This window comes from Ursus arctos, unplaced genomic scaffold (genome assembly GCF_023065955.2).
Source record: "Ursus arctos isolate Adak ecotype North America unplaced genomic scaffold, UrsArc2.0 scaffold_27, whole genome shotgun sequence".
NCBI lineage: Eukaryota > Metazoa > Chordata > Mammalia > Carnivora > Ursidae > Ursus > Ursus arctos.
Window position 1 is genome coordinate 16332513 of NW_026622952.1, and position 12018 is coordinate 16344530.

Sequence of the window (12018 nt, forward strand, 5' to 3'; positions counted from 1 at the left end):
TATGTTGATGACTGGTAATTTTGTTTTAAAAATATTTATTTGGGGAATTTTTATTTTTTTAATTTGGGCAACTGAACAGAACTCCATAACTTAACTGTAGCTAATTATTAGTCTCTTAATCAAGACTTCTGCATTTCAACACTGTCACCTTATTTTTTATGAATACCTCAACTAGATGTTAAGAATTGATTTTTATTTCTTTTCCAGGAATGCATTTATTCTGAAAGACAAAGTAAATGCATTTGATATGACTTACTGTGGCTTCTTTTTAAAGCTGACACAATATAGCAGATAATCTAATTGGTTTCTTCTTATTTTGATCTTCACCTCCTTAAAAAAAATAGGGACTATAAAGATTCCCTTTTGAATAGCCACATAGTTGCTGAATTTCATAGTTTGTGTCAATATTGGTTTCTGTCTTGTAAGCAGTAATATCTTATAACTTCTATAAGAGGAACATTATGACCTTTAAAAATCCAGCTTTTGGACATGAGATATTTGGCTGATAATTTTGTAATGTTCCCGAGCCATTAATTCTGGACTCACCATATTCTATTACATCTCTTGGAGCAAGGGTCAGCAAACTATAACCTACAGGCCCAAACCAGACTGCTGCCTGTTTTTGTATGGCCAGTGAGATGAGAATGGTTTTTACGGTTTTAAAATGTTTGGGGGGAAAAAATCAGAATAATACTTCCTGACGTGAAAATTATGAAATTCAAATTTTAGTGTCCATAAGTAAAGTTTTATTGGAATGCAGCCACACTCATTTCTGTACTGTCTATGGCTACTTTCGCACCACACTGGGAAGGTTGAACAGCTGCTACAGAAACTGCGTATGGCTTTGTCATCATTTCACATTGCTTTTATGAAAGCATTTGGAGTGCTCTATCTGTACAACAACATTTTATTATTTTTTCTGTTACCAGATCATATCCACTATGTCAAAACAAGAAAACTGCACTTTGAATGATGTGCCTTGAAGGCACACTGGAATGTGGATTATCTTACCAAACTGTATGGTAAAATACTGTGTTTGTCAAGCAATGACACTCTAACTGCTAAAAAACACAATACATGTTGACATAACCATACCAAGCGCTCATCACAATATACCCAACTACTGGGAAAGCAACAGAAATTTTAAAATGGAATATCTCAACACATCGTGATTTCTTCACAAAAATAAGAAATGAAAATAAGGCTACAACCAAAGTCTGTTTATGACTGGCAAGCAAAGCCATTTACTGATATTTAGGTCACGGTTTCTGAATGCAGTAGCCTAAAGAATTGTGTCTAGAGAAAATTAATTTTAACAACATAGCCTTTTGGGAAGAACAGCTGGTTGAAGAGTGAGGGCACTGGGCACAACATTGACAGTTACTTCTAAAACAAAGCATTTTGAGTATTTTTCTTTGGCTCTAAGTCAGATGTTTAGTGCTTTCCCAGCTATTATTATTTGAGAAATCAATGCTAAGTTTGACCAAAGAAGTAGTTTCTTTTCATAGTCTATGGAAATACAGGCGAGACTATTTTCAAAGTTGAGAAACCACTACATTAGTGCAACCTGAAATCTACTCAAATGTGTTAACAACTCAATCTGTAGAAATACACATGAAGCAGAAAAAGGTTGAGTTGGTCAGATTTAAAACCTTGTGAACATGTAAGGTGTTCTGGTTTGGCTGGTACCCATTTCACCTGACACCTTTGTTTTCTTTTTTCTACACAAGAATAAACACTGGTCCTTGTTAGCTGGTGTCTTACACTAGTGCAAAGACCATGTGAAAAGACAGTAAACAAAAACATCATACTTGAGCTATAGTGTGTGTCCAGACTCTCTTCCAGTTGGTTCTCTAGAGCCATTCCGGGCTCATTCATAGCATCTACTTACCTAAGGATATTTTTTAAAGAACTTTGAAACATGTTTGCATGTTATATTAAGATTAATGTGTGATTAAGGCTGCTTTTTATTAATACCCACCTTTCACAATAAATGTTTGATTAGGTCATTTAAGATGCTTTTAATACTAGACTTCAGGAGGCTATACTTAAGGAAAAAGGTACAAATTCTAAACTCTTGACAGTAGCTTTTCTTTCATAGTTGAATAAAAGACAAGAACTGAAGCTTTCTGTGATAATCAATTTTTTAATTCGTCATTAACAGAATTCTACTTTGGAGCATTTTTTTTTTGTCTCATTTTAATTAAGCACCTTTATCTGTCAAACAAGAACTGTTAAGTATTAATAAATTCAGGTCAGGAGATCTCCTTACACTGTAAAACCTTCCCTGGAAGACGCAACACAAAGGCTAGTTTTTTATAAATCACAAACTAGTACTGTCCTTTCTGAGTAGCGAGGAGCTCCTTTACATAGCATAAACCAGAGCTTAAAATCACTTATCAAAAGGCCCCATTTGGTTTTACTGGTGCTCAGAGATGAATCATCTTAACACATTTCCCCCAACAGTAAGCTATCAAATACTGAATCCTGGCTACAAACAAGAACAAAGATCTACCTTGGGTACTGTCACCAGTTGTGTTTTTGCTGTCACTTTCCTGCCGTGAGAAAAAGCTGCAAGTGATTTGTTTGGCATCGCCCCAACAGTCCTATTTTAACTTTCTGTTGGTGTAAGAACAATTAAAGGATGAGCAATTAGTCACCCAGACTGCCTTATGGTGGGACATCCTCTTCCATCTCTCTTTCTGAGGATGGAAATCAAGGGAACACTGTGCTGCAGGACACATGTAAGTCAAAATAGGGAAAACCTGCTCATTCATAATGGAGTAACAGTGTTTTCACAGGTGGTTTTCTTGAAGCGTGAATCACATTACTACATTCATTTTGTAAGAACATGTTCTACAAAGCGTTTGTATTTGATTTCTCTAGAGAACGTAGTTATTGTCAGACATGCCATATTCCCCTGTTGAACACAATGTCCTCGAGCTTTATGGTCTGTTTCTAATTGTCCTCAGAATCATTTTACCAACGCATACTTACCTCACCCTGTCATCCACCCCTTCTCAAAAGACCTATGTTCTGACCAGGCTGTAGATCAATTTCGCCTGTAGTAGCTCTGGTAGACTATTAGGAAAAGTGTATCTTTAAAGCAATTTTGATTGTCAGTGCAAAGGCAATTTCATATAGACAGCTAATAAAGGTGATCAACCAGACTTTATTATGGTAGAACAAGAGGGAATTATGGATAAGCACTGCCTGATAAATGTCCCATCATTGTATTCAGATGCAGTAAGTTCATCTTTGAAAATACAAACCCTCTTTTCACTGCACAATGGCAAATATTCACTAAAGTATACGAAGTATTTGTACAATATTTAAAAAAAATTCTTAAAAATTTTACCTATATGGTAGAATTTTTAAAAATAGGAAAAAAAATCAAAATTATCAGCTAAATGGACTATCTGGATAGTTGAGTATAAGTGTCTTCAAGTTTGAGTTGAACAATTAAATTTTTTTAAACAAAATGCTTAAAATGTTTTTAAGGTACATTTTATAAATATATACAAAATGTAGGTCTATTTGATGCTTTATTCACTCAGGTAAACTTTTACTGCATATCTAATGAGATATGCCATCATTTCTAAAAATGACAGCCACCTAGATTAAAAACAAAACAAAAGCCTTTCAAGATTGTCCACTGTATGAAAACAAAAAGGGAACCATTACAACTTAATGAAAAAAAATTTATTTATAAAATTTTTTTTAATCTGATTCTGATGGGTACTGACTTACGTATTTCAATAATTACACAAAAGACCTAAAGGAAAAATTTAACAGTACTCTAGCAAGGTAAGGAATAAAACCCCCTTTTTGTTTCTTATCTTCTATTTTGACAAGAAGGAACACATCACAGAATCCTGTCCACAAAAATGGCTATAGTACTGTGCTTTGAAAATAACCTGGCTGCATATAATTCTTAACACATCAGGTGATGCTGTTGCCCTTAAGACTTCCTGCAGTAGCTATAGGTTCCAGTCTGGCACTTCAGGTAATAAAAAGATGATGACCAAAAAATGCTTTAAAAGTAAAAATGCATCATATCTTCTGAGATTTCCTGAAACAGATTGTCAGATCAAAGTCTTTAGCTTAAAAAAAAAAATCTGAAAAGAGGTGCCACCCTATTATTCAAAGAATTATACTCAGATGATCTATAAAATGGATTTGGCTGACATTGATTCTTTCACAAACTCATTTAAATATAAAACTTTACATTTTTAGAAAGAATGAGTATTTGCAAGGATCTTTTTTACTCCATTATTCTCTGGTCTCCTAGTCTATTATATGTTGCATTTTCGTCTAACTCCGACTTCGGAAAAGTCTAATACCATTTTCTTTTTGATTAAGTACCAGTTCCTTAGCTGTGTAAGTTTTAAAAGATAATCTGCTTTAAATTCTCAAAATCAGTACCAAAAAAGGTTTACAGCTTATTCTAATCTCTAACATTTACAAAACTTACACTCCACTCAAAAAAAAAAAGAATAAAACTTTTTCAAATAGTGCATACAAGGCACAAGAGCTTCCTAGTATATTCACTGAAGCCCAACATTTTGGCATCAACTAACACACCACTTCAGTTTACCTTCAACTCAATTTCCAAACAGCATTACCATTTAGTTCTAAAAGGATATGTTTTCTTTTAATGATTTGCATAATTTAATCTTAAGTATTTGAAGAACTATAAAGTTTAACTATCATACTTCTGATGAGGGGACACAGAAATAATATAGTTACCAATGGAGGATTAATCTATCCGCCCATTAAGAATTCTTAACAGATTTCAATATTTTTGTTATGTTCAAGAGAACAAATAACCTAAAAAAATTGAGGTTTTTAAAAAAGCCAGACTGGCAAAAGAACATCATAAACCAATCTTTGTAATTGTTTTTATAGATTTTTCCCCAATTTAAGAAGATCAGAAGAGATGAAAAATATATTTTGGATGTAACAGTAATGTATAAGTTGTAACAAAAATTTGCTAGCTAGTTGCTTATCAGTGACCGGGGGCTTCAATGATCATACTTCTTTTCCAGCAGTGAACAAAGGCTAGAAGGCTAGAATTAGATTAAAGTCTGGCAAAAATGGTGGTTATCTTCAACTGTAGGCCACTCAAAATTTGCAATGAATTAATAGTCATTATAGTTCACTGTCTGGGGCTGGATTCACAACAGAGCGAATGAACAAGTCTGATATGTTACCTGCACCTCACAGATAACTAATAAAGCTGTCATTACACTGTAATTAGAAATCTTTTAAATTTCAATATCTTAATAGGCTCAATTTTCTGAATCAGAAAATCAGATGATTAATGGGCTTTTTAAATGTACACATTGTACCACCCAAATATTTGGGTAAAAATCAGCCCGTGAATTTATTCCAAGTTTTTATGATGGAAGATATTTTTGCCCTTGATTCATAAACTTTAATTACTTCTAATATTTAGCAGGAATTCATGTTAGTTGAAACAATGTGTATATTGGATTTAAAAATGCGTTATGTTTTAAGCAACGGCTTGGAGAGAACTAACCAATTCATATTCTGCATATCCAGCCAAAGGGAAATGGAAACAATAGGCCAATGGTGCCTTCCTGTGGGAAGCCTCTTCCATCCGCCTGCAGCATTGATACCTTGAAATGAAACAGAAATCATGAAACTATTGTGTTAACTATAAAAAACAAAATACTAACCAATTCATTCAACGTTTGTTGAACAACATTCCTTGTTCAAAATTAAATGTTTTCTAGGCTAGAAAGCTCAGATATGCTCTTGAACACAGACCTCTACATCAGTGCTTCTCAAACTATAATGTGCATATTACAAGCCCCAGAGGATTTTGTTAAAATGCAGAAAATGCAGATTCTGATGCAGTTGGTCTAGGGTAAGGTCCAAGATCATACACTTCTATTGAGCTCCTAGGTGATGCCAGTGCTGCTGGTTTGGGGCCCCAATCTGAGTGGCAGGGTTCCTTTCTGCATGTGTCTGAGGCCAGTAGGAGTTTAGGAGTGACAGCTGAGTTGGACTAGGGATTTGGGGAAATAATCTTGAAATTTCATGTGCGTACAAGCACAGCATTTTTTATTTGACTAAGAGGGAAGGTTGAAAAGGCTAAATTTAACTTACACATTAGTGCTGCTTTGGGTCTAGGTACATAACTATCTGCAAAGTATGATGAACTAATATTTTATAAAAAGACCACAGATAACTTGACTAATGTAAGTCAAAAAGAAAAGAGAATATGAAAATATCATTCAGTAATATAATTAAACCATAGCAATATCAGATAATATTATTCAATATAATGTGGACTGAACGAATTTCAAGTCTGAGATGTAAAGCAGGAAAAACTATTTTTGAAACTTTTTAAAATCTATTTGGAATAGTAGCTACCTTGGGCAAATGCAATTTTTTAAAGAAACATTTAAATGTCACTGGTGAGATCAATAGAATGAAAAACATTACATCACAAAATCACTGTTTTTTTACATCACGGCTGATTCATGCTGCCATTTGGTTATTATAACCATTTATGTCATATATTCATATGTAATAAAATCGAGTTTCTGTGAGATGTTTAATTTTAATGATGTTATTCTATCACTTATTTACAAAATGCTTATTTAGAACCTACTATGTGTCTGGTATTGTGTAAAGTGTTGAGAATAATGATGACCAAACCACACCGTGGGTCATGAATAAAAATATTGGGAAGTCTATGTGACTTACACACAATGTTTACTACGTAAACTTGTAAAATATTTAACACATATGACCTCACAAACATGGGCAATTAGAACTAACAAGTGAAAACCCTGAAAAAAAATCCTGTGAAACTTTATATGCTTTATAAAATTATTTTTGTAAAATATTTTATTTGTGGTATTAGTGATTTAGATTTGTGTATTCATAATTACATTTTAAGAATTACTTCCAGAAATTTAATATTGTCTCTTTGCTATTTAACCAAATTAAGACGAAATTTTCACGAGCCTAACCACAGTTACGAATGATCTGATCTACCACACCATCACACACGGTTATCCCAAACCAATACACCATCACACACGGTTATCCCAAACCAATACATTAGTCAACTGGCAAACTGCCAGATCCGTATTTTGCTGTTTTTACATAGCCATTTACAAAAACCAAAACAAAACAAAGAAACAGATTTAAAAAAAGAAACACAGATTTTGAAAAAGAAAATGGGTTAAAAAACAAAGAAAAAAAAGCAGATTATCAGTGAAGTGTTTTAACACAAATGGGTTTGTTTCAGATTCCCCTCTGTTGCTTTCTTTAGACTTTAGGATTCTGGACTGCAGTTTTGTATTTTGTCTTGATAATTTTACTGTTCAACTCTACACTGGGTTTATTCTAACAACACATATAGTTTGTTTTGTTTGGGTGTTTACGGCTTTGTTCCAAAAGGGCTCTTTATTATATTGACTGGAGGCTTATCAATAAATAATCTTTTAAAGATTATTTAAATTGATTAGGAGCAACAGGTTTAAAAAAATTTATGGTTTAAAGAAAATGATTTGGAGCACTTGTTATTTTAAGGAGAACACATGCTATGGGGTCCTACTGTAACCAAAAATAGGGATGAGGAAGGTCTGCACTAACGATATAATTATGTTGTACTTAGGCCGAGTGAGGTTTTACTGACAGATGGTCAAGATTATAACCACTGTATAAAGGAAGGACAGCAAAAAATAAAAATAAAAAATTGCAAGTTCCTATCATAGGACAAATCATCATGTAAAGTTCAATAGTGTAGGAATAATCCTTGCCATTTAGTGCATTACTATAAAAATGAATTTTGTTCACCAACTTATTTCTACTATTTGTCAAGTTAACGTTACATACTAGCTAATACCAAAGCTAGGTCCACACTCAGAGGTCTCCAGCATGATTAATAGGACCCTAAGGGTGAACTAAAACGTCTTAAAATTTCAATCACTCAAAAATAAATAATAATGTTTATGGTTGCTATTAGCCCTAAGAGAACTGAAAAGCTGTTAAAAATACAAAACATAACAATAAAGGAAAAACACCTTACTTTCATAAAATGAATTTATTTTGTTTGAAGAGTTAAGTCTCATTCTCCATGGTTAATGCAGGATTGCTCATACCTTCAAGAAAGAACACAAATTAGCATTTTGTTTGGGGGGGTATTGCTTTCGAACAAATAGACAGAGACTTGTTTATTCATTCCTGAATCCACCCCAATCCAAAGGTGCCCTTGCACGTAGCACAGGTTTTTGAGACGCTCACATGGAAACAGACACACACACACACACACACACACACACACACACGATACAGTAGTGTTGGCAATGACCAGTGTCACAAAAGGCACTTTAGAAAGAGATATACAGGGGCACCTGGGTGGCTCCGTCGGTTAAGCATCGGACTCTTGATTTTGGCTCAAGTCATTATCTCAGGGTCATGGGATTTAGCCCCGAGTGGGGTCTGCGCTGGGTGTGGAATCTGCTTAGGATTCTCTCTCTCCCTCTCCCTCTGCGCCCCCTCTTGTCTCTCCCTCTCAAAAAAAATAAATAAATAAAAAGAGATGTATACCTGAGGAAGTGGGAGGGGTGAACAAAAACACGAAAGATACATTGGACCTGGCAACTCACATCATCTCACTCTTCCTAATTCTACGTTTCCCTCCCTCATTCTGGTGAAACTAATCTTTGAGGCCTTTCTCACCTCGTCCTTCTCACATCTCTCTTCCTTCTTTTACACCACCCTTTAAACTTTAAATAAGTTCTCAATTCATCCAACCACGTAACAGAAAACTAATCTAACATGCCAATGATTAACAGCACACAGAAACTAAGAAATCGCTTCTATATGCAGAACTACACCAGGCAACATGAATCCCTTCTGAAAGAAAGGGAGCTCTTTGTCTTTCTACCCCCCTGGAAAACTGACCCCCAACTATACATCACTTCTTTGCCTCTAAGGAAACTGATGGATTCAAAGGGCCAATAGGTGGCATCAATTTTTGTTTAGGCAATGTCTAGTCCTTCCCATAGATGGAATGGCAGGTTTGAAGGTGAAGAGACAGAACAAATTATGGAAACCCACACGATGGGGATCTTCGGAGGGCATATATATTCCTTAAGAACAAGACTCTGGGGCACCTGGGTGGTGCAGTCGTTAAGCGTCTGCCTTCGGCTCAGGGCGTGTTCCCAACATTCTGGGATCGAGCCCCACATCAGGTTCCTCTGCTAGGAGCCTGCTTCTTCCTCTCCCACTCCCCCTGCTTGTGTTCCCTCTCTCACTGGCTGTCTCTGTCAAATAAATAAATAAAATCTTAAAAAAAAAAAAAAGGAACAAGACTCTTTAAAGAAAGCCTATATATTTTAGGAGAATATGACTGATTGTAGACTTTAGAATTTTTACTTAAGACTGTCTATTTTTCACTATCACTAAATCCCAAAGAGATTTCAAATAAAACAACAAACATTTTAAGAGGCAAGGAGCCAGGGTGCCTGGATGGCTCAGTCAGTTGACTGCCTTTGGCTCAGGTCCTGATCTCAGGGTCCTGGGATCAAGCCCCCACATCAAGCCCCGAATCAGGCTCCCTACTCACCAGGGAGCTTGCTTCTCCCTCTCCCTCTGCCCTTCCCCCTGTTCAAGTTCTCTCTCTCTCTCAAGCTCTCTGTCTCAAATAAATAAATAAAAATTTTAAAATAAATAAATAAAGTGCAGGGAGCCAAAGTCAGGCAGCACTACGATAGAGTTTGAAGAAAGGATTAGAAATGAAGGAGAGATTTTCTGACTAATAATGCCTTAATCATGGATGTATGGTTTTATGCTTATTTATAGGGACACCACACATATATACATACACCTGCAAGTATCGTCACATGTTTTGGTTAATCCTCACCAACCCTGGGAAATAAGTAGCATTTTAAAGAAAGAAAGCTACGTCTAGGGGCGTCTGGGTGGCTCAGTCAATTAAGCAGCTGCCTTCACTCAGGTCATGATCCCAGGGTCCTGGGATCGAGCCCCGTGTCGGGCTCCCTGCTCGGCGGGGAGCCTGCTTCTCCCTCTCTCTCTGCTGTTCCCCCTGCTTGTGCTCTCTCGCTCTCTCTGTCAAATAATTAAATAAAATCTTTAAAAAAGCAAGCAAGCAAACTACGTCTAAAAGAGATTAGGTTACTACAAATATCACACACTGATTAGGGTCCAAATTCGGGTTTAAAATCAGGTCTGACTTCAAAGCCTTGCCTTTTCTTTGCCAATAAACTATGTTGACTGAAGTAGTCAGAGATTGAAATCAACAACAATAACAAGGGAAATGTGAGTGGGATCTGAAGAAATAACAGCTGAAGTTATGGTAATTATTCAGTAACTTTACTTTGACATTTTGAAACTGGATAGAAATCTTGAAGTAAAAGAACTATGTAATTTAAGATCCTTTTTAGTAGATATTTTCAATCTTGTGTCTGAGCTGATTACATTTTTCCATTAAATATTTATATTTTGAGTATATTTGTATCATTTTATTAAATAGGCAGTAGTAACTGTTTCTTAAACTGGAATAAAAGCAATGCAGATCTTTCACAAAATGATCTTCTTCAGCCAACAGACATGAATCAAAGTACTTTACAGACAGAAGTTCCTGGAGATAATTCTAAATTTACAATGGGAAGCAAGAAAGATTCTGTAGGTAATATGATAGAATTTTTATATTTTCACCTTTTAAAAATAAAATCTACTGAAACAGCCAAGTAAGCACACCCTTACCAGCTTTGCCTTTCCCCGGGTTTGTGCTGCTCTCTGTCCAAGACTGAGAATCAGTGAGAAGGTGGCTCTGGGACTCTCGCAATGGCTTTGCAGGAAACTGATGGTTTTCAGGACTAAATAATAATAATCGTCATCATAATCACATGTTAGCTCTTGATAGTATTGAGTGGAGTGTTTCTCAAAGTACAGAATTCAAATCACTTCGCAAGAGAATTGGGGGCACAAGAAATAAGGCATGTATCACACTGACTCACAACGAGAAAACCGTTCTGCCTTCCATTCTCTTTTCATTCTTCTGAATACAGTAAGATGACAATCTTTAACTTTGGGAAGTCTCCATTTTTAATAAAGAGAACAGGCTTCCACCTCTGACTTTAGCAGGTGAGGAAATCTAGTTAGGATTTAATAGGATTTTATTATCAATTTTATTTTTTAAGGTTATATTCTATTTCTGGCAAATTATACTAGTTTTCATTTATGACAGTGATATAATGTTTGATTTAAAAACTAGCTTCCACGCCAGTTTAACTAAATATATTAAATAAAAATATCAGTTTTGTAAGTGGTATGTAGATATGGAAAAAAATATATGGGTAATGGTAAAAAGACAAGTTTGAGAGAAACTGGCCTAGTGTTTCTAAGTGGCCTAACTAGTCTTGAACAAAGAATTCTCTATCTTCCTCTGTGAAGCTGAAACAACAAATTTGAGCACTCTCTTGCAGAAATGTTGAAAACGTCTGACATCACCAGGTCTTACAAACGTGACATTTAATATGGGGAATGAAGAGTCTTAAAAGAAGAATGTAAGTTTTAAAATTTAAGTAGACATGTTATATATCGACGTATTGAATGGCATGAAAAAATACAGATTAAAATAACATTTCACTTAGCTGGAAGAAAAATATTGGCATGGAAACTGTAAGCGTAGTTTTAGAACACTCTGAAATAGTAATCACAATAATGTGCAAAAGAAAAAAAATACTTAAAATTCTTCCGAGAATAATTTCACATATGTGAGTTGACTATACTATATTTTTGAAAGGGTATGCTTTTGTTCCTTAATAATTACCTCATATCTAAATTTGAAAACATTTCAATTTTGTGTAACTTTAACATCCCCTTATTGAAATTTTGGAGGTAAATCTTTAAAAATAAAAAGCATGTCTCCTATTTATACGGGGAAAAAAGAAAACCTCTTTTACTCTAATTATTCTTCAAGAGAGGAACCATACACCAGGTACAGCA

The 12018-nt window shown here is 35.0% G+C and overlaps 1 protein-coding gene across 3 annotated transcripts in view; it reads right to left on the reverse strand.

Moving 5' to 3' along the window:
• Positions 1–3152: 3152 nt before the first annotated feature.
• The window catches only part of ZDHHC2 (zinc finger DHHC-type palmitoyltransferase 2), a 67994-nt gene continuing 59128 nt past the window's right edge, over positions 3153–12018 (reverse strand). For all 3 annotated transcript variants that reach the window (XM_057303383.1, XM_026508454.4, XM_044387548.3), the window contains 3 exons: positions 10774–10886; positions 8072–8144; positions 3153–5642 (listed from right to left, as the gene is read on the reverse strand). In XM_057303383.1, the coding sequence (XP_057159366.1) occupies positions 8104–8144; positions 10774–10886 (154 nt within the window). In that variant the 3' untranslated portion in view covers positions 3153–5642; positions 8072–8103. The remainder of the gene's footprint in view (positions 5643–8071; positions 8145–10773; positions 10887–12018) is intronic.